At 46.8% G+C, this 27,727-nt stretch overlaps 1 protein-coding gene across 4 annotated transcripts in view; it reads right to left on the bottom strand.

Annotated features, from left to right (window-relative positions):
* The window catches only part of STAT4 (signal transducer and activator of transcription 4), a 54,902-nt gene that overhangs the window by 3,327 nt on the left and 23,848 nt on the right, over window positions 1–27,727 (bottom strand). For all 4 annotated transcript variants that reach the window (XM_077319486.1, XM_077319484.1, XM_077319485.1 and 1 more), the window contains 16 exons: window positions 27,426–27,511; window positions 24,092–24,243; window positions 23,022–23,180; window positions 22,079–22,171; window positions 19,916–19,975; window positions 17,045–17,062; window positions 16,850–16,943; window positions 16,090–16,134; window positions 12,629–12,712; window positions 11,124–11,222; window positions 10,826–10,961; window positions 9,598–9,650; window positions 9,177–9,271; window positions 6,355–6,491; window positions 3,998–4,189; window positions 1,365–1,431 (listed from right to left, as the gene is read on the bottom strand). In XM_077319486.1, the coding sequence (XP_077175601.1) occupies window positions 1,365–1,431; window positions 3,998–4,189; window positions 6,355–6,491; window positions 9,177–9,271; window positions 9,598–9,650; window positions 10,826–10,961; window positions 11,124–11,222; window positions 12,629–12,712; window positions 16,090–16,134; window positions 16,850–16,943; window positions 17,045–17,062; window positions 19,916–19,975; window positions 22,079–22,171; window positions 23,022–23,180; window positions 24,092–24,243; window positions 27,426–27,511 (1,570 nt within the window). The remainder of the gene's footprint in view (window positions 1–1,364; window positions 1,432–3,997; window positions 4,190–6,354; window positions 6,492–9,176; window positions 9,272–9,597; window positions 9,651–10,825; window positions 10,962–11,123; window positions 11,223–12,628; window positions 12,713–16,089; window positions 16,135–16,849; window positions 16,944–17,044; window positions 17,063–19,915; window positions 19,976–22,078; window positions 22,172–23,021; window positions 23,181–24,091; window positions 24,244–27,425; window positions 27,512–27,727) is intronic.

Genomic DNA, 27,727 nt, shown 5'->3' on the forward strand with positions numbered 1-27,727 from the left:
AATTGTCAAGCGTTGACCGGTCCCCGGTGATAAAAAGGTTGGGGACCACTGCCAGGGAGGTGCTAGCTTGCTATGCAGAGGCAGAGAATGGCAAACCGCTTCTGAACCTCTCTTGCCTTGAAAGTCAGCTAGGACTTGACAGCACTCTCCACCACCACCAAGGTCATCCCAGCGTTCTCTTGCCCTATGGAATCTGCTAATCTCTGTGTTCCCGTGCTCTGGGGCAAATGACGGCCTGTGTCGCACCAGGCCTGGGACCTCGCTGCACCGGCGCCAACGTCCTCCCGAAGCCAAAATTAGCTGGGCTGGATTCCTGGTGCAGAAAACAGTCCTACTTTGGATTTTAACTTTTTTTATGCCGTATTTTTAATACTGCCCTGTTTTTAGTTCCTAGCTCCCGACAGGGCTCCTGACTGGGCCGAAAGAAGGGATATAAATACCATGAATAAACAAGCATCACCTCCGGGATTATGAAGTCAGTACTGAAAAGACCCAAGTTCAATGCAGGGAACTGGCCCAAAACTACTGAGAAGGCAGAAACCATCCTACTGAGGAAATTTCTTTTTTGTTTATTATTGGAGACTGAGGTAAAGGTGACTGGGTTCAAGTGAAAGCAGAGGCAGTGCAAGACAAAGGAATTTGAATCCATGGGGGGAAATGGAGCTAACCGCTAGGTTCGAAAGTCAGATGAAATGCCATGGGTGCAAGTAAGGAACTCATAATCAACCAGATGGGGATCAGACCAGAGGTCCATCTCGTCACACCATAGTCAACCAGTTCCTCTGGAGGGCCAACAACAGGGCAGAGAGGCCGAGGCCTTCCTGAGAAAATCAGAAGAGCCCTGCTGGATCAGACCAATGGGCCATCTAGTCCAGCCTCCTGTCTCACACAGAGGCCAACCAGCACCTCTGGAGGGCCAATAATAGGGCAGAGAGGCTGAGGCCTTCTTAAGAACATCAGAAGAGCTCTGCTGGATCAGGCCAGTGGCCCATCTAGTCCAGCATCCTGTCTCACCCAGGGGCCAACCAGTTCCTCTGGAGGGCTAACAACAGGGCATAGAAGCCAAGGCTTCTGTGTCGCCTCCTGGAACTAGGATTCAGAGGTCTAAATGTGGAGGCTCTCTTTAATCTCCCCTGCCAGCAGCCACTGATAAATCCTCCATAAAAGTGTCTAATGAATCTGGAGAGTCTGACCTCAGCCTGTGCTTCATGACCAATCCTTCAAGCACTTGGAATGAACACTGAGAAAACGCAGCTGAAGAATTTCCCCTCCTCCGATAAAAAGATAATTTTGATTGAGCCGGTCTCAAAAACTTCTAAAGCGAAGAGACCTCTGGACAATTCATTAAAATAATCAGTACTTACATTTTGGAGACTGGGATAAATACAGAGGGGACGTAACCTTTGTCTCCTCCTTCTGTAGGTCTTGTCCCTAAAAGAAATGCAACAAAAAATAAACTGCAGGATATGCAGCTTGGCTTCTGCTTCGGGAAGTGCTCTGATTTGTGCTTGGACTGGGATGCTGCTTGGACAGACACATGCAGGCAAGGGTCAATTGGCCATTGTGGCCACTGGGGAATCTTGGGGGGGGAATGTCCTGGAGGACTGCCCTGGCTGAGGTGAGTGAGAGCCCCCATGAGTGGGCAGGAGCAGCTGCTGCCATGAGTCCCCACTAGCCAGTGGAAATTAGCAGCTTACTGCTATGCAGGAAGAGGATGCAAGCTGAGCCAATACTATGGGAGGTGGATGAGGAGGAGCTGCGGCCCGGTACCGACTGGTCTATAGACCCGTCCCGGTCCCCAGACCGGGGGTTGGGGACCACTGCTATACATCTTCTTTCCCTCCCATCTTCTTTCCCTCCCCCTGGCTATGGAGGAATGACCAGGCCAGGGTTAAATTGGGGGGCAGGAGTGGGTCCCTTTCATATGGAATGACATGTCAGTCGGTCTAGTCTACTATTCTACACATGGTAGGATTGGACACAGACTATAAGAGAAGTCATGTTGGATCAGGTCAATGGTCCATCCAGTCCACTGTGTCATACAGTGGTCAAAACCCAGGGGCCATCAAGAGGTCCACCTACAGGGCCAGAACTCCAGAAGCCCTCCCAGTGTTGCCCCCGCCCCCCATGTACCAAGAAGACAGATTATTACTGCCTCAGACATAAATACAAAAGAGAAGCCCTGTTGGCTCAGGACAGTGGCCCGTCCAGTCCAGCACTCTGTGTCATACAGTGTCCAAAACCCAGGGGTCATCAGTGGGGCCAAAACTCCAAAAGCCCTGCTGTTGTTTCCCCCCCCCCAGCACCAAACATAACATTGTACCTTGTTCACACAACAATCCCACCATGAAATAACTGCATCGAGGCAAAAAGGACCAAGCTAAGTAAGAAGGAGCTATATAAAATTAACCAGTTTTATATTTAAAAATTCACCATTATAAATTACAGCTACATTACCAGCCTGACTATATTTAACATTCCAAGCCTCAGCAAGTTACAAATGATCCTACTCCTACATCTTGAGCAGGGTAACGCAGGATGGAAAGAGGCTTAATTTTTCCCCCATTGGAATTTTCTCACTAGCTGTATTTCTGTTCTAAATCTCTGCCTCCAGAGACAGTTTTTTGTTTTTCAAAAATTATAAAGCTGGGGACTGTTTACATACATTAGTGTGCCATTTGGCCCTAAATGCCCATCTTCATGCTTTACAATGCGGTACCCGTAGTGCTTGCTGGCATCAGTTCTGGAGCCTGTCAAGTGTTTTTAGGAAGTGGGCGGGGCCAGGTAGGAATTTTGCCCATCACAGCTTCAAACTGGCTGTGCAGGTTTTTTTTTTAATGTTGCTTTGCCAGCAGCTGCCAACCACATCCCAAATATCTGCACTGTGCTACAGAAGTGACAATCCTTTTGTGCTTGGCTCCACCTCCTTTGTCAGCCATGTCAGAATTCCAAATGTGCCTGCAGGCTCAAAAAGATTGGGATCTTTAACAGTGCAGTCCTAAACAGACTTACACCTTTCTTAGCCCATTAAATTCATTCAGCTGTACTATAAATGTCACATTCTCCATCTTTATTTACATTTCTTCTCCTATGTAATTTCAGCACAATTAAGCCACATAGAGGAGGAATCCACGTGTGGTTTTCAGATTTCCCCATTTTAAGTAGAACAAGGGGAGAAAATAATGCTAATAAGAATAGGGCTGAATCTGCACCTACTTTATTTAGTCCTGTTGAATTCAGATCGATTTGAGCTCGGGTCTTCCTGATTATTCCCCCCCCCCCCCGATTTGGAACAGAAAGTGCTCTGCACTTCATTCGGGGTGGGCGGAGGATTTCTCCTCCGTTTCACTGCCGGTGGAGATTCAGCTGGCGGCTCGGGGGGGGGGGGGGAGGGGAGCCGGGAGCCGGCTCCTTGTGCTTTCTTTCTCATGCTCATACGAGCAGGGAAAGCTTGCAGCCGTCCTTTTGAAATAGGAGGCTTGTCTAAATTGCAGACACTGGAAAGTAAACGCCACCCCCTCCCCTCCCTTCCCCTCCCCTTCCCTCCCCGAGTTTGCAATAAAGTTAATTAAAAACGAAAAACGAAAGCCAGCTAGCCAGCAGCTTCTCAGAGAAGAGGCAAATCCAGAGGGAAACAAATTCCAGAGGGAAACAAAGAGAAACAATACATCTTGGGAGGAAAGTTTCGTAACCGGAAGCATTTGAACGGACTCCTTTACCAATTGGAGGCTGGGCAGCTTTTAGTTCGGGGAAATGCAAGCAGCTGCACGTTTTAGGAATGCGATTTTTAATTTATCCAGGGTTAAAAGCACTCCAGGAAATCGCGAAGAAAAGGTAGGGTCACTCCGGATCAATCATTTCGGTTGCAGAGGGAATATTTAAATCGCCCCAATTCAAAACAGAAATGGCATTCCGTGTAGAAGGCAGGGACTGAATCGACCTGGAAGTGCAATAAAAGCTCCGTGCAGCTTACACCTAGGATAGCCGAATATCTCACCTTCATTTGGCTGGGAGCTGTAGTGTTTCCCAAAGGCTTTATCTTTGGGGATATCTGGGTAAAGGTATTTCAATGGGTTTTCCGAAACATTATTTGCCTCAATCACTTTGTAATCTCTCAAAATGTCAGCAAACGGCAACGCGGTCAAACGGCCCTTGTTATATGGCTCCACAGAACGGAAAATCTCTTCTCCTGCAGAGACAACAAAAATGGTTAGCAACAATGGGGAGCTCCCCAAGCATCGCACTGGTGGGCTGTTTAAAATGCCCACAGTGCTTCCCACAATGACCCCCCCCCCCATGGGATCTTTCATGGGCGTTTAAAAAAATGTTCTTAGATAAGCACTCTAGCACTTGCCCAATACAGCACTTCTGTGCTATAGAAGAAGGAGAATGAAAAGGAGGAGAAGAAAAAGAAGACGAAGGAGGAGGAGGAGGAGGAAGAGAAGGAGGAAGAGGAAGAGGAGGAAGAGGTTCTTATATGCTGTTTTTCTCTACCTGAAGGAGTCTCAAAGCGGCTTACAGTCGCCTTCCCTTTCCTCTCCCCACAACAGACACCCTGTTAGGTGGGTGAGGCTGGGAGAGCCCTGATATTACTGAATAAGAAGAGTTGGTGCTTAAATGCCGCTTTTCTCTACCCAAAGGAGTCTCAAAGCGGCTTACATTCGCCTTCCCTTTCCTTTCCTCACAACAGACACCCTGTGAGGGACGTGAGGCTGAGAGGGCCCTGATATTACTGCTCCATCAGAATAGCTTTATCAGTGCTGTGACTAGCCCAAGGTCACCCAGCTGGTTGCATGTGGAGGAGGAGCAGGGAATCAAATCCGGTACGCCAGATTAGAAATCTGTGTTCCTAACCACTTCACCAAACTGGCACTATTGTGATGCCTTGACTCCATCGAGGAAGATCATGTGGTGAAAAAAGGGGCGGGGGGGAATGTTTGAAATTACTATAGCACTTTGGATAAGGTCATTAATGGAAGTAAACCTCCTGCCCCTGTATCACTTATAATCCCCTTCCTCGTTAGCTCAGGGCAGATCACCACATATTAAACATGCAATTTAAATTACACACTTTTTCTCTATATATAAATATTATAAATCGTTTTAAACTGCCTCTTAAAATTTCACTGAAGGTGATTAGGGTGTAGCAGCAGGTCAGTATAACATCTGGTTTTGAATGGTAATGTGAAAACCTTTTATTAAAATGTTCCTTGTGCAATTTTGTCAATTTAGGACAGCCTTTTGACCATGGAGGAGACGCTGAAATAATTCTTCAGGTTTTGAGAAGCCCAGGAAGTGATGTCAGCTGGCCATGACCCCTGGAAGTGACGTCACATTGGAAGTGACATCGCCAAACATGTTATCAGTCCTCATGAAGGACTGGAGGGAAGCAGGCAGAAAGCCATTTAAGACAGGTGCAGAAACCACAAGAGAACTCACTCATGCCCAGAAGGAGGTGAGGGGGAGCAGTGGAAATGTTTGGATACCTAGCTTTTGGCTAAGTCCATTAAGACAGGACTCCTCTGGAGCTCGCATAGACCCCTGGTTGGGAACCCTTGATTTGGGTGTTCTTGCAGTGACCTTTAGATGAAGATTACTGGCATCCAGTCACAGTGCTGATTTAAAGATCAGCTTGCAAGTGCTTTCCCTCCTCTTGATGGTTTTCACACGTATATCCCAAAATAATTTCTCACAATATGTGATATATAAGGTGGTTTCTCTTCAGTGAGGGTTGGTGGAGGGGGGAGGGAAGGAACCAGATGGAGGAAATTCAAGCAGATTTTCTCTTTGTACAGAGCAGATGCATGAAGTTCTTCTACATGATGGAGATTTACAGTTCCTCCGCCTGTTGTTTGTTTGTTTGTTTGTTATTGACCGCCACTCCCAAAGGCTGGTGGCAGTTAAAAAAATCCAGCTAAAAATCTGTTAAAACCCATTAAAACCCTCGCTAAAATGGACTATCACAGCATCCATACAACACAATAGTACCAGCAAAGCAAGATGGCGGAACCCTCAACCCACCCCCCCCACTCAACTATTAGAGGGAGGAGACAGGAGAGACAAATCAGAAGGATATTGGTTGTTGGCAACAGGGGGATCCAAATTGCTCTTCCTGGCCTAACCTGGCCTTAACCATAGACCTGGTGGAAGGAAAAGAAATCCTCATGGACGATTATAAGCAAGGTTAAAAACATCAACAAAAAATGTAATCAGAGCACCACATGAAATCCAGGTCCCTCAAAGCTATATTTTATCTACGATAAATATAAGTCAAATTACTTGTCAGCTACACTATGATTATATAGAAAGAATAAAAACCCCTCTTTTTCCTATAAGATCATATTGTGCGCTTACCACTTTCTGACCTGTTGACCCAGGTAAAGGTAATCCCTCCTAAATTGCTTTCGCTAAATCTCAGTAAAAACGTTCCAGGCATCTTGTCCTTCAACAAAACCCGCTGCTTCTCTTTGCTCACAAACCCCATGATACACCTGTGGACAGAAGGGAGAAGAAATGAGGCGTGACCATCAAAAAAGTCCGAGGAATTTGCGTGGCAAAGATATTATGCAGATATCTGAGTTAAGCACTGGCCGAATTCCCAAAGGCTCAAGTTAACCTGTGCACTCCTCAAAAGAGTTACAAGGGGCAGAGAAGGGATCGGCTCTGCATGACTGCACACTGACTTGAACTTCACCCCCTGAAAGTAAAATGGGATTTGCATCTACAGTATTTGCTGGCATATAAGACTACTTTCCCCCCCTGAAAAACATGCCTCCAAGTTGGGGGGGGGGGGGTCGTCCTATACGCCGGGTGCACTTCAGTTGGGATAGACATAGCTGCCCATAGTGGCTCATAGTACTGTAATGTAGTGGCCCATAGTACTGTAATGTAATGTAACAAACTCTATACTTTGAGTGGAAATGTTGGGGGGGTCATCTTATATGCCCAGTCGTCTTATACGCCGGCAAATACGGTATGTACATGTGTACAGGATGGTGCTGCTCACAAGTTGGTGTAGTGGTTAGGAGTGCGGACTTCTAATCTGGCGAACCGGGTTTGATTCCACGCTCCCCCACATGCAGCCAGCTGGGTGGCCTTGGGCTCATTATGGCACTGAGAAAACTGCTCTGACTGAGCAGGATTATCAGGGCTCTCTCAGCCTCACCCACCTCACAGGGTGTCTGTTGTGGGGAGAGGAAAGGGAAGGCGAATGTAAGCCACTTTGAGACTCCTGCGGGTAGAGAAAAGCGGCATATAAGACCCATTCTTCTTCTTCTTCAGTAATATCAGGGCTCTCTCTACCTCACCTCCCTCACAGGGTGTCTGTGGTGGGGAGAGGAAAGGGAAGGCAAACGTAAGCCGCTTTGAGACTCCTGTGGGTAGAGAAAAGCGGCATATAAGAACCAACTCTTCTTCTTCTTCAGTAATATCAGGGCTCTCTCTGCCTCACCTCCCTCACAGGGTGTCTGTTGTGGGGAGAGCAAAGGGAAGGAGATGGAAACCGCTTTGAGACTCCTGGTAGAGAAAAGTGGCATATGAAAACCAGCTTTTCTCCTTCTTCTTCTTCTGCATGGGCTGTTGATTCCCAGCCCTCGTGAAGTACACTGGGCCTGTTACAGCTCTGCTGTGCAAATCCTCTCACAATGCAACAGCAGGCACACACTGAGCTGACCGTGGGGTTTCCAGGGCTGATTCTGCACTTACTTTTTTTTTTCCTGCTGTGGATCCTGCTGAATTCAGATCAATTTGAACCTGGGTCTTTCTCTTTCCTTCTTCCCCAAATGAAACAGAAAGCCTTCTGCACTTGATTGGGGAAACTCAGAGCGGTGAGGGGAGGGGAGCGGTGATCACATGAAGCTGAACTATCTTTCCTGAACTGGGGGTCAGGGGGGGGGGGGGTCGGGTGACTCCAGCCAGCACTAACTCCCAAGGCAGCAACAGCCTCTCAGAGAACGAGACAAATATCTGCTGAGAGAAATGTCGGCGAAAGCTCACACCTTGAATAAATCTTTGTTGGTCTTAAAGATGCTATTGGACTCTGTTTTTGTTGTGCTACTGCAGACCCACATAGCTAAGCACCTGAATCTCTCCTTCTGGAGCCTTGCAACCAGGAACCAGGAAGTCTTTGAACTGACGCCCTGGCCAATCAGAGACAGACTGCTTTGCTACCAGGCACGGAGCAGTAAGCTAATTAGCAAAAAGGAGAAATCTACAGCTATACTGGTGGTGGTTTTTCAAATATCAAGGCCTATATCCACTCCTGGATATCACGGGGGGAAGGCAGGGTCACCGCGGATCAATCATGCCTGTTGCAGAGGGAAAATTTAAAGCGCTCCAAATCAAAATGGAAATCAAATTCAGTGTAGATTGGAGGGATATATCTGGACTGATAGTGGATAAAAAGCCCCGTGCAGACTCAACCCAGGTCTCCACCGGAGGAGGGGGATTCCCCACTCTAGGGCTGCTATTCCCCCCCTCCCCTGCACCAATCAGCTGACTTCCGACTGATGGGATGATTTACCGGCAGCAAAATGAGGCCTAGCTTCTGTTGCTAGCGACACGGTGACATCATTCTGGGGTGTTGCCAACACACCACCAGAAAGTGGGGATGCTGTGGTAGTTGGGTAAAAGCCATATGGCAAGAGCAGCTTCTAACACAGAGTTTTTGTCCAAAAACCAGAGCATCACCATATTGCAAGTGACGTGATAATGTCCCTTCCAGTGTGTGGCAGAAACGATATCACCGTGTTGCCAGTGACAGAAGCTGAGGCTTCAGTTTATTGCTGGTAAGTCTCTCTCCCCCTCCGACCAGTGACCTAACAGAAAGGGAGGAAAGGGTGCAAATTCGCTCCAAACCAAGCTATGCACACACATGAAGCTGTTTTATACTGCAGTCTGGTCTACTCAGATCAGCAGTCACTCTCCAGGATCTGAGGCAGTGTTTTTTCACATCAGTTCCTGCCTTTTTCATTGAAGAGGCTAGAGACTGAACCTGGGACCTTCTGTGCGCCAAGCAGAGGCTCTTCCATTCAGCCGTGCCCCCCGCCCCCCTTCATTCAAGGAAATGCATGCTCTTCACACTGTCTGGGCTGTGCCCAGGATCTGTGTTACTGTCTTAATCAAGCAGAAGCGAACAAACAATATTATCCATAGTTGATTTACGGTCAAGAGCTTACCCATCAATCCAAAGAGGAAGAATATGTTTCTTAATTAACTCCACGATTGCTTCTAGCCACACCCAAAAAGAAAAAGATTTCCCTGGCAAGTGTTCCTGTTTATAAAGCAAATCATAAAACACCCCTTTAGGCCTTAAGTGTTGGGATTTTAAAAATCCAGAGCTAGTTTGTTCAGTTCCAAAATATTGATTTCCCTCCCCCAATTTTCCTTCTCTTTCTGTCCTGTCCTTCCTCCTATGGATCTTTCGTTAACTTTGAACACGTGATTAAAAAAAAATAATATTAAAGAGATGTCGAGGCTCCAGGATGTTATTCTCAGCCCTTTTGTGGGAATATCACAGGAAAGCTAAACTGTGCTCTGGGGCATAAACTAGCTATGTGCAATGAGAGGAAAACCAACGCCCTGAAAACAAAGATGCACCTTACAGAACTTGGACCAGGAAAGTTGATTATCGCTGTAGATAACTGGCTGTCCTAAAATTTAAGAAAAAGAGAAAAAGTGAGGCCAAAGGCTTTCCACAGTTCTGCAATGCCAAAATTATTTAAGAAGCCAAGCACAAATTCTCAACTAGAGCTAAAATATTAATGCTGCAGAGCAGGGAACCATCCGGGACATTCCTGCCAAACAGCAAAGAGAAAACAGAAGCAGCCTCATTATAATTCATAAAGACAGATCCAGGTGGCTCACCGTGTTGGTCTGAACCACAGAGAAACGTTTGAGTCCAGCAGCATTTTTATGATCAACAAAATTTTATTCTGGGTATAATATTTTGTGTGTATGCCCACTTTTTCAGACACACCTCTTGTATCTCAAAGCGGCTTACATTCCCCTTCCCTTTCCTCTCCCCACAACAGACCCTCTGTGAAGGAGGTGGGGCTGAGAGAGCACTGATGTTACTGAAGAAAAAGAAGAGTTGGTTCTTATATGCCACTTTTCTTTAACTGAAGGAGTCTCAAAGCGGCTTACAATCGCCTTCCCTTTTCTCTCCCCACAACAGACACCCTGTGAGGGAGGTGATACTGAGAGAGCCCTGAGATTATTGAAGAAGAGTTGGTTCTTATATGCCACTTTTCTCTACCCGATGGAGTCTCAAAGCAGCATACATTCGCCTTCCCTTTCCTCTCCCCACAACAGACACCCGGTGAGTTGGGTGAGGCTGAGAGAGCCCTGATATTCCTGCTCAGTCAGAACAGCTTTATCAGGGCTGTGATGAGCCCAGCTGGTTGCATGTGGAGGAGGAGCAGGGAATCAAACCTGGCTCGCCAGAATACAAGTCCGCACCCCTAACCACTACACCAAGCTGGCTCTCCACCAAGATAGGCAAATGTGTGTGTGTACCTAAAATACCTAGAACAAAATTTCGTTGGTCTTAAATATTCTACTGGACTCATAGAATCCTAGAATTGGAAGGGACCTCCAGGATCATCTAGTCCAACCCCTTGCAGAATGCAGGAAATTCACAACTACCTGCCCACTGAAACGTTATTATGATTCCTAAGGATAGTTTCAGAAACTATCCATGATCCACTGAGGATTCTGAATTAATGATTAATAACCTGGCGGGATTAATTGAAAACAAACTGCTTCTGGCTCAAGACTTCACACAGCTTGGCTTCCAGGGAATCAATGGCATTTCTGTGGTTCCTACCTGTAAGTTTTTCCGCCAGCATGCTGAGTTGATCGGTGCTGAGACCGCGGCCAATGTAGGATGAAAACTGCCAGCTCAAGACTTCCAGGAGTTGGCTCAAAGGGACAGAGGGTGGATTATTAAAGAAAGCCAAGTTCTGCAGCCAAGAAAGGGGGGTGGGGGTGGAAGGTGGAAAGAAAGAAAGAGCTGTATGCTCATGGGCAAGTTCCCCTAGCCCCGAGCTTGGCTTTTCTGATCATGAGACGCATTGCAAGCAAGGCCTGAGAAAGAAAGAGAGGAAAGGATGCAGAGAACCTACCTGGGGCTCATGGGTTGACAAGTTGTACCAAAGAACGGACGCCCAAGCATTAGGGAGCTGACTGACGTTGGAAATGATTACAACAGGAAGAGAACTCGCCTGGTGAGATGAAGAGACAGAGGTCATGAATAGGTGGCACTTTCCCCAAGGCAAGTGCCATGAACCCCAATTTCAGACCCATGTGTGAACTGTAATCTCCCGGGCAGTCCCAGGCTGTTGGTCCCCTGCTAGCTTCATGGTCATAAAGCCAAAAATTCCCTGCCTCCCTGCTTGCCTTCTGGCTCCATTTGCCTTCCAAAGCGTCTCCCCGCCAGGGCCCCCTTATCGGTTCCTGACCTTGCTAGGCTCTGTGAAGTCTCAACAATAGTTACTTTCAGATCAAAGAATGCTCCTGATCGCTTCCCTTGAGGACTGTTACTTTCACGCCATTTTGAATCCATCTGGCCCTCTCCCCCCCCCATCTGTCCCCAGGTATAAAACCCCCTCGGGAAATATTGGCCCTTTGTCTCTGCCAAAGAGTTTGTTCATCGAACTGTTCCTGTTGATGCCTGATTGTATTAGTCTGCAGAATGAACATTCCTCTTGGATTTCACTACCACTGTGGTCTCAAGGAATTGCTTGTTCCAGTGACTCTCCCTGGTTCTCTCCCTCTTCCAGTCTTCTCCCTGGTTCATGACAGCAGGTAGTCAAATGATGGTTGGAACGTCAGGGAAACATCGTATGGAAACAGGCAGTGCATTGGCCATGGTCACAAAGGAAGAATTTCTCCAGTTCTTTTCTGGACTGCAGTATAGCCCAGATGGCTGCCAGGTGAGCGGGAAAGCTTGGATGTTCCTAGACCCGCCCACCTGGCAGCCATTTCCTCCTCCCCATGCCGCACCAGCCATTTCTTTCCCTCACAATTGGTGTCTTTGTGTTTTAATTGGCAACATTGGTTTCTTTTGGACTTCTGCGAACTACAAGCTAGTGGCCAGAGTAGGTAGGTTCCATTTAGGTGCTGCAGCCCTGTGGTAGAGTCTGTGCTTGGTATGCAGAAGGTCCCAGGTTCAGTGCCCAGCATCTCCAGTGAAGAAGGGCCAGGCAGGAGGTGATGGGAAAGACCTCTGCCTGAATCCCTGGAGACTCCGTCTCAGTAGCAGACAATCCTGACTTGTATGAACCCATTATCTGATCCAGCATGAGGCAGCTTCATGGGTGTTTGTGGCTGTCCACAGGTTACCCCAAAAAGTAAAGGAGAAATTAACCGTGTCTCAGCCCTTTTGCCGATAGTTTTTTTTTCCTGCTTGGGCCATTCTTTGAGGAGAATTTAAGTGGAAAAGCTGGCAGCTTCTTCCTCACAAAACCACAAGGCCCAAGTCCAATGAAAAAATGATGCGGTTTGAAAACAGAAGATTAAGAAAGCTACTCAGCGACAATGTAGGTAAATGTGCTCACAAGCATATGGTTTTGCCGTAAAGCATTATTTTCATGTGCCCCCCCCCCCCCAATATTTTGAGAGCACTTACTTCCAAGTCAATGGTTAACCCGTACAAGCAGACACGTGTTTCAAAGCTGATCGAGTGCAGCTCTTCTGTTACCATTTGAGGACCCTGAGGCAAGGAAAATAAATTAACTTTTTCAAAAGAAACCAAAGGGCTGTGCATGGAATGGAAGAATTCTTGAGTGATGTATGTTAACCTTCTGGTTAGAAGAGGATGTATAAAAACAACTGAAGTTTCAAATAGAGTCATCCTAAGCAGTTACACTGAAAGCCCATGGTCAGAGAAAGACAGTGGCCAACCACCTCTGCTTCTCAGATCTCGGAAGCTAAGCAGGGTCAGGACATGGAAGGGAGACCACCAAGGAAGGTTCTGCAAAGGAAGGCAATGGCCAACCACCTCTGCTTCTCAGATCTCAGAAGCTAAGCAGGGTCAGAACTTGGAAGGGAGACTACCAAGGAAGGTTCTGCAAATGAAGGCAATGGCCAACCACCTCTGCTTCTCAGATCTCGGAAGCTAAGCAGGGTCAGAACTTGGAAGGGAGACCACCAAGGAAGGTTCTGCAAAGGAAGGCAATGGCCAACCACCTCTGCTTCTCAGATCTCGGAAGCTAAGCAGGGTCAGAACTTGGAAGGGAGACCACCAAGGAAGGTTCTGCAAAGGAAGTCAATGGCCAACCACCTTTGCTTCTCAGATCTCGGAAGCTAAACAGGGTCAGTAGTTGGAAGGGAGCCCACCAAGGAAGGCTCTGCAGAGGAAAGCAGTGGCAAACCACTTCTGCTTTTCAGATCTCAGAAACTAAACCAGATGGGTACTTGGATGAGGGACTACCAAGGAAGGCTCTGCAGAGGAAAGCAGTGGCAAGCCAACTCTGCCCCTCACTTGATTTGGCAATTCTCTGGGGTCATAAATTGCTTGCCATCTGAAAGCACTTTACACATATGAACAACTTCATCAGAGCTCAAAGGCAAAGCAGGGTTGGCCCTGGTTTGTACTTGGATGGGTGCCCACCAAGGAAGACTGTGCAGAGGAAGGCAATCGGAAAACCATCTCTGCTTATCTTTTGCCTTGAAAACTCCATGCAGAGTCACAGTGAGTCAGCTGACAGCACTTAATTATTATAATGTTGCACAGTCATTCAAAATTCTTTTAGCTTCCACAATTTTATTTACATCAAGCATTCAGAATTTTAAAAGACACGCAGTGTTTTATTACTCCTTGTCATGTTCCCCCCCCAAAAAAAATTAAATAAACCCAATAATTGATAATGACCAAGATCTTTCTGGTGAAGAATCCCAGTAGAAAACACAAATTTTGATTCACTTTCTATCATGAAACACTCTGCCTATCAGAGGAGAGATGACTATGAGAAAATCTTTGTAATGCTTTCGATTATAGTGGGCTTTCAAGCACTTCAGTCAAGGGGATTGTGGCTCAGTGGAAGAGCCCCTGCTTGGCATGCAGAAAATCCAAGGCATCTCCAGTTGAAAAGACCAGATAGGATGTGATGGGAAAGACCTCAGCCTGAGACTATGGAGAGAAGCCATGGCTCAGTGGTACAGCATCTGCTTGCCATGCAGAAGGTCCCCAGCTCAATCCCTGGCCTCTCCGGTTAGAAAGGACTAGGCAGGAGGTGATGGGAAGTGTGATGGAGACCAGGGCCTAGGTGTAAACTGCACAGAGCTTTTATTCCAATCCCAGGTCGATTCAGTCCCTGAATGCAATTTCCGTTTTGATTTTGGGCGATGATCCAGAGTGACCCTACCTTTATTGTGCGATATCTTAGAATGCTTTTAACCCTCAATATTTTAAGAATCAGACTGAGAAAGCAGGCTGTTTTGAATCTGCGCTCTGCTCCGTGGTGGAGAACTCCTGATTGGCCAAAGCTGCTCATGTGACAAGCTTGCCTTAAAGGAGAAGCTCCTAATTTCTCTCAACTTCTGTCGGTCTTGGATTTTTTTCTCCCTACTCTGCCTTCTTCGATCCTCTCCACACCCCTTCAAGAACAGAAAGAAAGAGGCTGTGCTTGGCTTCACCCCTCCCCCTTCTGAACTACCCTAACCACGTGCAGAACATTTTTCTGTTTCAATGGGGAGGACCAGAGTTCAAATCGATCTGGATTCAACAGGATTGACAATGAAATAAACAAAGTAAGTGCAGACTCTGCCCTAGTCTATATATAATGCACTTTCAATGCACTTTAGAAATAGATTTTCCTGTTCCACACAGGAAAATCCAGCTGACAAAGCACATTGAAAGTGCATTATCCTATGTGTGCGGAATGGGCCCAGGAGTGAATCTACACTGGGCTTTTTATCCCCGGTGACCCCAAATTAAAGAAAGACATCTACATGTTATTCAATTTCCATTTTTATATTTAGCACTTTAAATTTCCCCTCTGCAATGTCTATGATTGATCTGCGGTGACACTATCTTTTCCCCGCGATATCCAGGAGCAGATAGAACTTGCTCCATTTGAGGAAACCTCTCTGAGAGCCCCAATATTAAATGTAGATCTCTGCATTTTGCCACATTAACTTCCTCCTTGGTGCCTCCAAAGCAGTCTGTCACTGATTTGTCAGACATCAGTTCAAAGACTGCCTAGTTCCCAACTGCCATTCCCGTGAAAGACTTATTTTTCCCCTAATTTTGGGATCTGTTTTAAAGTGATTGCACTCCAAAAGCCCACATTTCTCTTAGCAGAGATTTGCCTCTTGGATTTACTTTCCTTTCCTCGTTCTCTGTGAGGCTGTTGCCTCCCCTCCCCCCATCCTACCCCTACAGGAAAAGAAAGATAAACAAGCAGCCTCATGCTCCACTTACCCCTCCCCTGGCTTGCTTGGGCTATAGATTTGAGATTAGTCAAAAGGCAGGAAATAAAGCACTCTCCAGCCTTGTGGTCCTTCAATGCCAGCTGGAACTTCATCCAAACCCTCCTCCCCTCTACCTGAGCCCCTGGAGAGCTCCTGCCAGTCTGAGTAGACAATACGGCCCTTAGTGGACTGACAGTCTGATTCAGTATAAAGCAGATTTATGTGTTCATATGCATACATTTCAAATATAGATGCACTTTTTGCAGATCCTACTCTGTATTTTTGTTTTGCAGACCTCAAGAGACATAAAATGGGCAGGGGGGTCCCGAAGCTAATTTTTACTTTAGCATCAGTGGGAAGAAGGAGGCTAACAGACTTAATGGCAAGGGATGAGCTTTCGTAAGTCAGGGCTCATTTCTTCAGTGACTCTCAAAAGCTCCTCCCCTGCCTTTTGTTAGCCTTTAAGATGCTGTTGGGTTCTTGCAGTTTCCTCCGGCTGCTGATGACACACTAACATGGTTCTGCATCTTGATCTATCAGTGAGAAGGTATCCACAAAATTATTACACTTGAGTTTATACCCTGTGCAACTTTTACTTTAAGAAACAGGTGTCCTTAGTAAACGAATCCCCACCCCTAATGCTCAGGCATGGCATATGACAAAGGGAGTCCTTACCTCAATTCCTTTGTTTCCAGCACACGACTTCATCTCTTTGGGTTGCTGAGAATATAAAAGATTAACAGTTTGAAAAGTATAGTGATGGCCACAGGACTAAAGAGCTTTAAAAAAGGAATTCATGGAGGATCAGTCTGTCAATGGCTGCTGGCCATAGTGACTGGCCATCCAGAGGCACTAAGCCTCTGAAACCCAGAGCCAGGAGGCAACATCAAGGGAAGAAGGAGCTGGTTGGCCCCTGTGTGAGGCAGAAGGCTGGACTAGAAGGACCACTGGGCTGATCCAGCAGGGATCTTCTTACATTCTTAACAAGGCCTCAACCTCTGCCTTGTTGTTGGCCATCCAGAGGTTGGCCCCTGTGTGAGATGGGACGCTGGACTAGATGGACCATTGGGTTGATCCAGCAGGGCTTTTCTTATGTTTTGTGAAGGCTTTAACATCAATGCTCTGTTGTTGGTTGACTACTATGTGAGACAGGATGCTGGACTAGAGGGACTACTGAGCTAACCCAGCGGGACTCTTCTTCTATTCTTGGAGATGTTTTGCTTGAAGAAGGCTAGGAAAACATTTCTTCTGAGAGTTTTCTGCTTATCCACTTGTAATTGTTCGTACCTTTAGGGTGTTTTCCATCAGATCAGTGGTGGAGAAACACCATCTGATTAATTCAAAGGGATTGATCAACCCATAACTGGCAGAGGATAACAAGAGCATAGCTCCCTTTGTCTTTACCATCATCATAATTAATAAAGCATTGCCTTACCAAATGTCGGAATTCCACAGAGAGACTCCCATTGGCTGATTCGTCCATGGCCATCGCTTTGACGTGAGTGCCACAGAGAACAAACCTGCGGCAGCTGGAAGACAGGTGACAACAAGAGACGTCGTAGGAGAAGTTCTGGGATGTGGGGCGACGTGGCTCATTAAAGAAGATGTTGGACAATTTAAATTTTCTTACCTTATGGTAGAAGCATTCCTGGATGAAAGAGGGGGGGAAAGAACACAAAAAAAATGTACTGGGGAACTCTTTTGTAATGCAGAATGTCTGGTGAAACAATCCTTTCTAAAAAGAGAGATTCTAACTTCGGAGACTGCTCATTCAACAGCTAGAAAAATGACCAGAGATTAAAGGAAATCCTTGCGGACCGGTCATTTTCAGCTTATGGAAAGGTCTCAACAAAGTAAGTGCAGCCAAAAAAGGGGGAAAGCAAACAAAAGATCAATGCAAAAAACAAAACAAAACAACAAAAACGGAATTCAAACAGAGCACTCTGTACCAATTACCAAAGAGATAAATAAAACTCCTCATATGCCTTAACTTCTAACTATTTGGCAGTCTCGAAAAATCCAGGAAATATTTGCGATTTTTCAGGTTCAGCCATTTTGGTAGCCAGAAAAATAGCAAAGAAAATTAAATGAATCCAGCTGAATTAATACCTGAAAAATAAGGTACTTGGGTGGGTAATTTTCAGGTCTTTTGGGGCCTCGGATTAGCCAAATGCCCATCCCCGGTAGCAGCTCTTGGACTTTCCTAGCAGTCTTCTATCCATGTACTGACCAAGGCCGACCCTTCTTCACTTCGGAGATGTCAAGATCAGGCTAGCTTGGGTCACCCAAGGCAAGGCAAGAGGCAAACAGAAGTGATTGGCCATTTCATGCCTCTGCGTAGTGGTCTCCCACCCAAGTACTAATCAGGCCAACCCTGCTTAACTTGCAAGATCGTAGGAGACTGGCTAACCTGGGCCATCCGGGGCAGACCTGTATTCACCATTACAATCAAGCTACTGATCCAGGTGGGTGACCGTTTTAGTCTGTCTGTAGCAGCAGAAAAGGGCGAGAATCCAGGGGCACTTTACGCAACAGTCATTTCCAGATTAGACTACTGTAACTTGCTCTACGTGGGCCTACCCTTGGCTTTGACCCGGAAATTGCAGCTGGTACAAAATGCGGCTATGAGGGTCCTCACTGGAACATCTTGGAGGGCCCATATTCAGCCGCTGCTACGTCATCTGCACTGGTTACCAGTCTGCTTCTGGTTCAAGTTTAAGGTATTGGTTCTAACCTTTAAGGCTTTGCGCGGCCTGGGTCCTATCTATCTGCGGGACCGCTTATCTGTTTATGCCCCCCCGCAGGGCTCATCACTCTGTGGGCTCCCGGGATATACGCCTGGCCTCGACCCGGGCCAGAGCTTTCTTAGCCCTGGCCCCAACCTGGTGGAATGAGCTCCCAGAAGAGCTTTGGGCTCTGTTGGAGTTGTCAGCTTTCCACAGGGCCTGCAAGACGGAGCTCTTCCGCCAGATGTATGGCTGAGGCCAGGGTGGTACCCAGTGTTACCACCTGAGGATCTCTAAGTTGAGGTCAACCAGGTTCCTCGCTCCCAGAGAGAAAAAGAGTTATTGACCCATGCTGAACGGGGGAGTGGTTTTGTATTTTATTGTTCGCCATCTTGCTATGCTATTATTTTGCTATGCTGTTATTTTGTATTAAGGGGTATTTTAGGGTATTGTATTGTATTTTATAGATCTTGTAAACTGCCACAAGGCATTTGAGAGCAACAGTATATAAGCATAAACATTATATTTATTTATTTAAGACTAACAGAATTTGTTGCCACTGCTCCCTTCCTCAGATACCTTAAAGACGAACAAAATCTGCTGGAGGGTGCAGGAGTGACTGCCCCCAGCCACTGCCGGCCTCCCTGACTTTCTGTTTCAGGTTACCCGAGTAGTCGCAGATAAACGCAACCTAAATTGCACAGTTTTGCTTAGAGGGACAAAACCAGCTTTGAGAGGGGGAAAGCTTTTTACACAGCGGTCGAAGCCACTTTGGAGCCAGCAATTTGTCAGCCGCTGATGTTGAGTAATCCTATTGTGAGGCTAAGCTGAAGTTACTTTATGAGTCACCTTTCAGTGCCTGTGTTCTTTTTCCCCGATTGATGGTGTTAAAAAATATGCTGGGAAATGAGAAAGCGGCTGGAAAACTCTGCAAAACTGGCTGTTGGAATTCTATCTATGCTGTTACTTCCATCTTCTCCACTTGCGTCAAAGAAACCAACTGTAAGATTTTAGTAATATGGTAGCTCATCCTATAGAGGTGAAATCTATCATTCCTTTTGGAACTCCTTGATATGACCCATTGAAATGCCCGGGCACTTCCTTCAGGATCAATTATTTAATTCAGACACACAGCTAACGTAGAAAGGATGTGAAAAAGCTAGGATAGATGTGATCAAGATCGAAGGACTGCGAAGAAACAATCAGATCTGGCCTTACCGACTTGCAAATTTAATTACAGTGAGAGAACAAAGTCTGAGCCCAGTGGCACCTATGAAGTTTAATTCTGGATATATGCTTTCGTGTGCCAGAATTAAAGTTTGTTGATCTTAAAGGTGCCACTTTGTCCTGTTGCTTCAGACTCACAGAGCTACCCAACTGAATCTTCCTGGGGAAATCTCTTTCCACCTACATGTGTTTTTTATTGTCTGTTCTATGCCATTATTCATGGGAAACCGATCAACCCACCTTTTTCTAAACCAACAAGGACTTGATGAGACTAAGATCATTATCCTATTAGGAAACAAAAACTCTCAAGTTATTGATTCAGTTGCCAAGTTTGTACAGCTGGCTATGAGGTTCCGTAACTGTAGAACAAGGAACGCTTTATAATATATTTCTTCCTTCTGTCATCTTTCTTTATATAATATCCGTTTTCAGATCTAAAAAGCAGGCGTGGCTACTGGTGTCGCACATTCTCGGGATGGTCAGGAAATTGTATGGACTGGTGTAAGTGCTCAAAGAAATGGCAGCAACCTTTTGGGCAAAGTACCTACTTGTCAATAGCAGCTTTCACTCGGATCTGATAGTTCAGCTCTGTCAATTTAATAAGCAGCCTGGGAAATAAAGAGAGAATGTTCAAGTGAAACATTAAAAAGCAAATCATTTTTACTAGCAAAACAAAAATTGCAATTGTTTGGTAGTGGAAAGTGCTGCCAAGTCACAGCTGACTTATGGTGACCCCGTGGAGTTTTCAGGGCAAGAGACATTCCTGGCTCTGTATCACTCTGTATCAGGTCTAACCTTGCTTAGACCTGAAGAGATAGCACTAGCTTGGGCTTGTAAGCCTGGGCAGGTAAGAGCTTGTAATTTCCTAGGCAGTCACTATATCTAACTCTCAATGTAGCCAAATCTGCGGATACTTAAATCCGTAGACTGAACCCATGGACAGACAAGATATATCTTTCTGCAAACCGGTAGAAAGCCCCAGCTTTAAAAAAAAAACACATGGGATTAAAAAAAACATTGCAGCAGGGTTAAAAAAATATCCTACCCAAAAATATAAAAGGCGCACCTGTAGAAATGGATGTTCTCAGTGGCCATTGCTAAGCAACCACAACAGTACTGAAATCCTTCCAGACTTGGTTTCTGTTAGTAAAAGGCAGGGGAGGCAAGGCTCCTTCTAGGGCTGTCTTGGCCCTTGGGGGAGGACTTACTGGGTGACTTGAGGGAGCATCCGCTGGGTGACTTGCTACCATGCAACTTGCATGATGCACCCAGGCCTGGCTGCTCAGCACTGTTCAACAACAGCTGCCCTACAAAAGCCAGTGTGGTGTATTAGTTAAAGCTTGTGCCATGGAAGCTCACTAGGGCTGAATCTGCACTTACTTTGTTTATTCCATTGTGGATCCTGCTGAATCCAGATCAACTTGAATTCAGGTCTTCCTCTTTCCCTCCTCCCCATTCAAACAGAAAAGTGTTCTGCACGTGCTTAGGGAGGCTTAGAAGGGGGGGGGAAAGTTCAGCAGGAGTCACTTTCTTTTCTTTTCTTGAACGATGTGGGGGGAGAGGATCGGAGACAGCAGAGGAGGGGGGGGAAACCACGAGGCATACCTCTACCGACAAATGTTAGGGCTTCTGCTGAGAGAAAATTAGGGCTTCCCCTTTAAGAAAAGCTTGGCAGCCTTGGCCAATCAGGGCTCCTCTATCATGGAGTCAGCCCTGGCCAATCAGGGCTTCTCTATCAAATGCGAAGCAGCTGGAGTTCCTCATGGTTTCTCAATCCGATTCTAAAAATATTGAGGGTTAAAAGCAATCTAAGATATTGCAGGATAAAGGTAGGGTCACTCGGGATCAATCATGCTTGTTGCAGAGGAAAAATTTAAATCAAAATGGACATCGCATTCAGTGGAAATGGCACGGACTGAATTGACCTGGGATTGGAATAAAAGCTCCGTGCAGACTCTACCTAGGTGACCTTCTCTCAGCCTATCCTACATCACAGGGTTGTTATGAGAATTAAATGGAATAGAGGAGAATGAGATAAGCTGCTTTGGGTCCCCATTGTGGAGAAAGGTATAAATGAAGTAAATAAATAATAACTTTAGGGCAGGTAAAAGATGGATTGGTGGATGGTTGAGAGAAGGAAGCAGGGAAAGGGGAGAGGATATGGGGTTTGCCAGGAGAAGAGAGAGAAGAAATAGGGTGGTGAGGAGGATACTGAGGTGCCTCCTGCAAGTCCAGGTTTCTCCCTCCCCATCTTGTTTGTCGAGACACCAGCATCTTTGCAGAAAACGCTCCCTTCTCCCTGACTTAGAAGACACTTTCTAGGATTGTACAAATATTTTATAACATGAACTAGGTTCAAAGCCTGTTCCTAAGAACAGGCCCTGAAAGAGTCTCCTCCCCTGGCCCCTTGCCAGGCAACTTAAGGTGGCCTTGGGTGGCAGCTCGCAGCCAAATCAAGTGAGGCAGGCAGGGGCGGGGCAGCTTGTTATCTGCTGGCTCCAGGCACTGAGGCATCTGAGAGCAAAGAGGCTAGAGTCCAGGGCCGGAGGGCGGGAGCCGCAGGGGCAGGGCCAATCAGGACAAATCTGGCTGCAACCTGATTGGCCCTATTCCAACTTGGACAGCCGGACACATCCCACCCCCTAGGCTGTTTCAGAAATATATAGAGGAACAACAATGGATAAGGATGGCAAAAGAGATACTTTACTTACCTAAGTTTAACAGTGAACTGAATCAAGGTTTTAAGGACCAAAGGCCTCTGCGGATGAGTGGGCATGCAGGGCTGTTTCTCAACTACAAGGGAACTATTGGAAAGTGAAAGGACACCGTCATGAAAACCAAACACAAGCCTGCTTAATGAAATACCAACAGGTAAGCAGCAGGCTTCCATTACACTGAAACACATTTCTGGGTCATGGCATGGCAAAGTATACCTCCAATTCAAAGAAAGCTAGTGTGGTGTAGTGGTTAAAAAGTAGCAGACTCTAATTTAATTCCCACTCCACATGCAGCCAGCTGAGTGACCTTGACCTAGTTACAGAGCTGTTCTCTCAGAGCGCTCTCAGACCCATCTACCACACAGAGTATCTGTTGTGGGGAGAGGAACGGAAGCATGTTTGTAAGCTGCTTTGGGACTCTTTCATGTAGTGAAAATCAGGGTATAACCCTCCCTGCTCTTCAGCTTCTCTTTAAGATACGTCAAAATATGTTAGGTCAGGGTTCCCCAAAGTGGCACCCAAGGGCACCATGCGACCCGCCAGAAGTTCAGTTGGTATCAGCCAAGCTTTTCAGAAAGAGGGCAGGGACACAAGGTTTGTTATTGGCTGCCCTCGTTCAAATGAAAGAGTTTTCCATTGGAGGTTCAGAAGGACTGGTAAGGAACTGGGTGTTCCTTAGTCAGTATGTGGTTCTATTTCCCTTCAGGCTTCCTTCCTTCCTCAGAGTCCTGAGGACAGAGGTATTCCATTTGGCTCCTCCTGTGGAAGCCATTTTGTTTCTGCCTTCTGAGGTAGCCATTTTGTGGTGGTGCTAACCACTAAAGGTTCCTGTAGTCTCAAAAAAGGTGTAGACCCCGATTTTAAGCAGTGTGATGGATGGGAATAACTGAAATGGCCACATTTGGTCAGATTATATGGCACAGGATAGCTCACGTACCTTTGGAAGACACTGCAAAGCAAGAAGTTGACTCTTTCTAGCAAGAGAGGTCTCTGCAAAGGAATGGCGTCCCCCTCGTATGTAAGTTTGACCAAGAATTCATCAAGTTTCTCCAGCTGCCGTCTTATTTGAAAGAGACTCTCTGCCAGCAGTGTGAAACTGAGAAAATAAAATTGCAGTTTTGTGATAGATCAGGTGATAGGAGCCTCTCACAGAGTCACAAATCCACACATTGGAATGAAAATCTAGAAGAACATGTTGCAAGATAAGAGGCAAAAAAAATCAATAAATTTGTTTTGGACACTTGTAGAATCAGACCAGTGGTCCATCCACTCCAGCCTCCTGTCTCACACAGGGGCCAACCAGTTCCTCTGGACAGCCAGCAACAGGGCACAGAGGCCAAGGGCACAGAGGCCAAAACCAGTTCCTCTGGAGGGCCAACAACAAGGCAGAGAGCCTGGGGCTTTCATAAGAACATTGGAAGAGCTTTGTGGAATCAGACCAGTGGTCCATCTAATCCAGCATCCTGCCTCACAGAGGCCAACCAGTTCCTCTGGACAGCCAGCAACAGGGCACAGAGGCCAAGGCCTTTCTGAGAACATCAGAAGAGCCCTGCTGGATCAGACCAGAGGTCCATCTAGTCCAGCATCCTGTCTCACACAGTGGCCAAGCAGTTCTTCTGGAGGGCCAACCACAGGGCAGAGAGGCCTTCCCCTGATGTTGCCTCCTGGCTCTGGGATTCAGAGCATTAGTGTCTCTGAATGTGGAGGTTCCCCTCAGCCACCATGGCTAGTAGCCATTGATAGACTTACTCTCCATGAATCTGTCTAAACCCTGACAAGAGTAGTGTGGCTCAGTGGTGGAGGGTCCGGGACTCAGTGGTAGAGCGTCTGCATGGTCAGCAGAATGCCCCAGCTGCATCTCCAGAAACAAACCAAGAAGTAGGTGCTATGAAAGCCCCCTGCCCCAGACTCCAGGGAGTAGACAATACTGACCTTCTGTATAAGCAACTTCATGTATTTTGTTTAAAGTCTTGGTGAACAGAGATGTTCTGGAGTTCAAAACCTTACCAGTTTTGAAGCTGGTCAAGCCCAATGTGTAGAGGACCCCCGATGCAGGAGATCTGCTGACACCTCTTCCAGTCCAGTAATTCTGCCATCAGCGTATTATTCATCAAGTCTTCCATTTCTTGGATGACCTGCACCATTTTATTGAGAACTTCCTGTCCCCCCCCCCAAAGAGAAGAACGCATTAGAGAAATGATGTGCTTTTGAGATACGGTTTGTCTAGGGTCCCCCCCCCCCTTTCTGGGATAGACTACCGTGCTTAGTTTCCTGAAAGTAGGATCCTGCGGTGTCATTTTTACATCCCTGAATATGTCATGTTAAGCCTTATGCTTTGCTTCCATTCGGTTTTTAGATTTTTGATGGGTTCTAGAACCCTAGTTCTGATTTCTCTGTAGTGGTATAAAAGAGCAAGAGTCCAGGAGCACCCAAAGGCAGGTCCAGATTGAGGATTCGGGGGGCTTTAGCAGAGCTAAACTGGTGGAGTAACTTGTGCTACGCAAGTAACAGCAGGTAACCTTTCCCAGGGATAGTGGGAACTTTGGAAGCAACTGACACTTTCACTTGCTGAAAATATTGACTAACATTATCCTGAATTTAGAAGAAGAGTTGGTTCTTCTATGCCGCATTTCTCTACCAGAAGGAGTCTCAAAGCGGCTTCCAGTCGCCTTCCCTTTCCTCTCCCCACAACAGACACCCTGTGAGGGAGGTGAGGCTGAGAGAGCCCTGACATTACTGAAGAAGAAGAGCTGGTTCTTATATGCTACTTTTCTCTACCCGAAGGAGTCTCAAAGCGGCTTATAGTCGCCTTCCCTTTCCTCTCCCCACAACAGACACACTGTGAGGGAGGTGAGGCTGAGAGAGCCCTGACATTACTGAAGAAGAAGAGCTGGTTCTTATATGCTACTTTTCTCTACCCGAAGGAGTCTCAAAGCGGCTTACAGTCACCTTCCCTTTCCTCTCCCCATAACAGACACCCTGTGAGGTGGGAGAGGCTGAGAGAGCCCTGATATTACTGAAGAAGAGCTGGTTCTTATATGCTACTTTTCTCTACCCGAAGGAGTCTCAAAGCGGCTTACAGTCACCTTCCCTTTCCTCTCCCCATAACAGACACCCTGTGAGGTGGGAGAGGCTGAGAGAGCCCTGATATTACTGAAGAAGAGCTGGTTCTTATATGCTACTTTTCTCTACCCGAAGGAGTCTCAAAGCGGCTTACAGTCACCTTCCCTTTCCTCTCCCCATAACAGACACCCTGTGAGGGAGGTGAGGCTGAGAGAGCCCTGATATTACTGAAGAAGAGCTGGTTCTTATATGCAACTTTTCTCTACCCGAAGGAGTCTCAAAGCGGCTTACAGTCACCTTCCCTTTCCTCTCCCCATAACAGACACCCTGTGAGGTGGGAGAGGCTGAGAGAGCCCTGATATTACTGAAGAAGAGCTGGTTCTTATATGCAACTTTTCTCTACCCGAAGGAGTCTCAAAGCGGCTTACAGTCACCTTCCCTTTCCTCTCCCCATAACAGACACCCTGTGAGGGAGGTGAGGCTGAGAGAGCCCTGATATTACTGAAGAAGAGCTGGTTCTTATATGCTACTTTTCTCTACCCGAAGGAGTCTCAAAGCGGCTTACAGTCACCTTCCCTTTCCTCTCCCCACAACAGACACCCTGTGAGGGAGGTGGGGCTGAGAGAGCCCTGATATTACTGCTCGGTCAGTACCGCTTTATCAGGGCTGTGACTGGCCCAAGGTCACCCAGCTGGCTGCATGTGGGGAAGATCAGGGAATCAAACCTGGTGCGCCAGATTAGAAGTCCGCGCTTCTAACCACCACACCAAGCTGGCTCTCCTTAAATTTCCCTAGCATTACAAAATGCTAAAAATGACGGTACAGCACCCACGGGCCCCTGGAACCACAGGGTCTGTAGCATGTGCTACCTGTGCTACCAGGATAAACCACTTCTATAGCAGGAATGCATTTTATGAATCATTGTTCACTTCTTCGGATACCTCTAGAATAATCATATTTATTTTTATATCCTGCCCTTCCCAAATAGGCTCAGGGCAGGTCACAACACATTAAAACATACCATTAATCATTACGTCATTAAATATCTGTTCCACATAATATTTTTGGTAAGGGCTTGGAGGAGGAGCGTGTCTCATGGCTTAAGTGCCACTCAGCAATTAACACCCACTCAGGGCAGCTGTCCCGCCCCTGAGTGCCTTCTCCTCCAACTGGCTTGCCTGTCTGTCTAGTGGCCAGCCAATTGCCTTCTGTTCCCCACCCCTGACCACCCCCTCCTCCTTACACATCCCTCTGAGGCTCGGAGGAGAGATACTAGGAGTCAAACCGGATCGCTAGACAGGAGATTGAACCCAGGATCTTTTAGTCTTAGTTATCCCCATGGAGGCGGGGTCTTGGTTTATGGCTGTGAAGAAGGTGTTAGGCCAGTGGTTCTCAACCTTCCTAATGCCACAACCCTTTAATACAGTTCCTCAGGTTGTGGTGACCCCCAGCCATAAAATCATGCAAGGGTTCATTCACAGGAATTAAACCCAAACTGACCAATGGTGTGAAGATCCATGGTTCATGATTGTACATAAATTGTTTTTTTTTCTGGGGTTTCTCAATTCAGTTCTGCCTCTTGTCCCACCATGCTGATCTCACTCTTTCCCGCTGCTCCAGACAGATGAATGCTCTATCTCGATCTACCCCGCAAGGCTGTTGTGTGGATGGCGCCCCCCCCCCAGCCAAGCTGCTTGCCCTGCCGTGATGCCTGTGAAAAGGTCATTTGATCCCCAAAGGGATCCCGACCCCCAGATTGAGAACCACTGGCCTAGAGGAACTGATCTTTATTGACCAAAAGTCAAAGTGACCATCAAATTCTCTCAGCCCAAGGCCCGTATGAAGCTGTATGCTGCTCAGAGCTCCAAGAAGGAGGGGGGAGAGGAGGAGGAGGAGGAGGAGGAGGAGGAGGAAACCTGGATTTTTGTTCCCCGTTTTTTACTCCCTGAAGGAATCTAAAAGCGGCTTACATTGACCTACCATTCCTACTGGGGAATCAAACCAGATTAGAGGCTGCCACTCTTAGCCACTACACTATGTTGGCTCGCTGCATCAGGCTTGCTGAAAGGAAGGCAGGAGAGCCACAGAAGTCAAAAATAAACATAAGGAGGAGAGTCCGGAGTCTTTTCTTATCCCTTAAAAGGGTGCAGTTAATACTGCAGGTGCAGCTGAGACCTTCAGGCTCGTTGGAAACCAGAACCTCCAGACCCCGCGTGGTGCCTCTTGAATTCAGCATAGGAAACAGGAGTGGGAGGAATGACAAACAGCTTAAACCAACCTTTCTCCTGAAGTCTATGGTATTGAGCATTTCCTGCAGCATCAGCATCTCCTGCTTCACGGCACTGTTGTTTTTGTCGTTCTGCTCTAGAAGGAGGCGCAAAACATCCTGTGTGAATAAATCTGGAAACACCCCCGAACCGATCATGCACACTCCACTATGCAGCAGGAGCCTATCTGGGAGAGAAGTTCTGCATGATAATTCTGTGGCTACTGTGATGAATGCACAGATTTGTTTAGGCCTCAGCAAATATCTTCAGTGGGAGGGAAGGAGGCATCGCGGAAGCTAAGTAGGGTCAGTAC

Source organism: Paroedura picta, chromosome 2 (genome assembly GCF_049243985.1).
Source record: "Paroedura picta isolate Pp20150507F chromosome 2, Ppicta_v3.0, whole genome shotgun sequence".
Classification (NCBI taxonomy): domain Eukaryota; kingdom Metazoa; phylum Chordata; class Lepidosauria; order Squamata; family Gekkonidae; genus Paroedura; species Paroedura picta.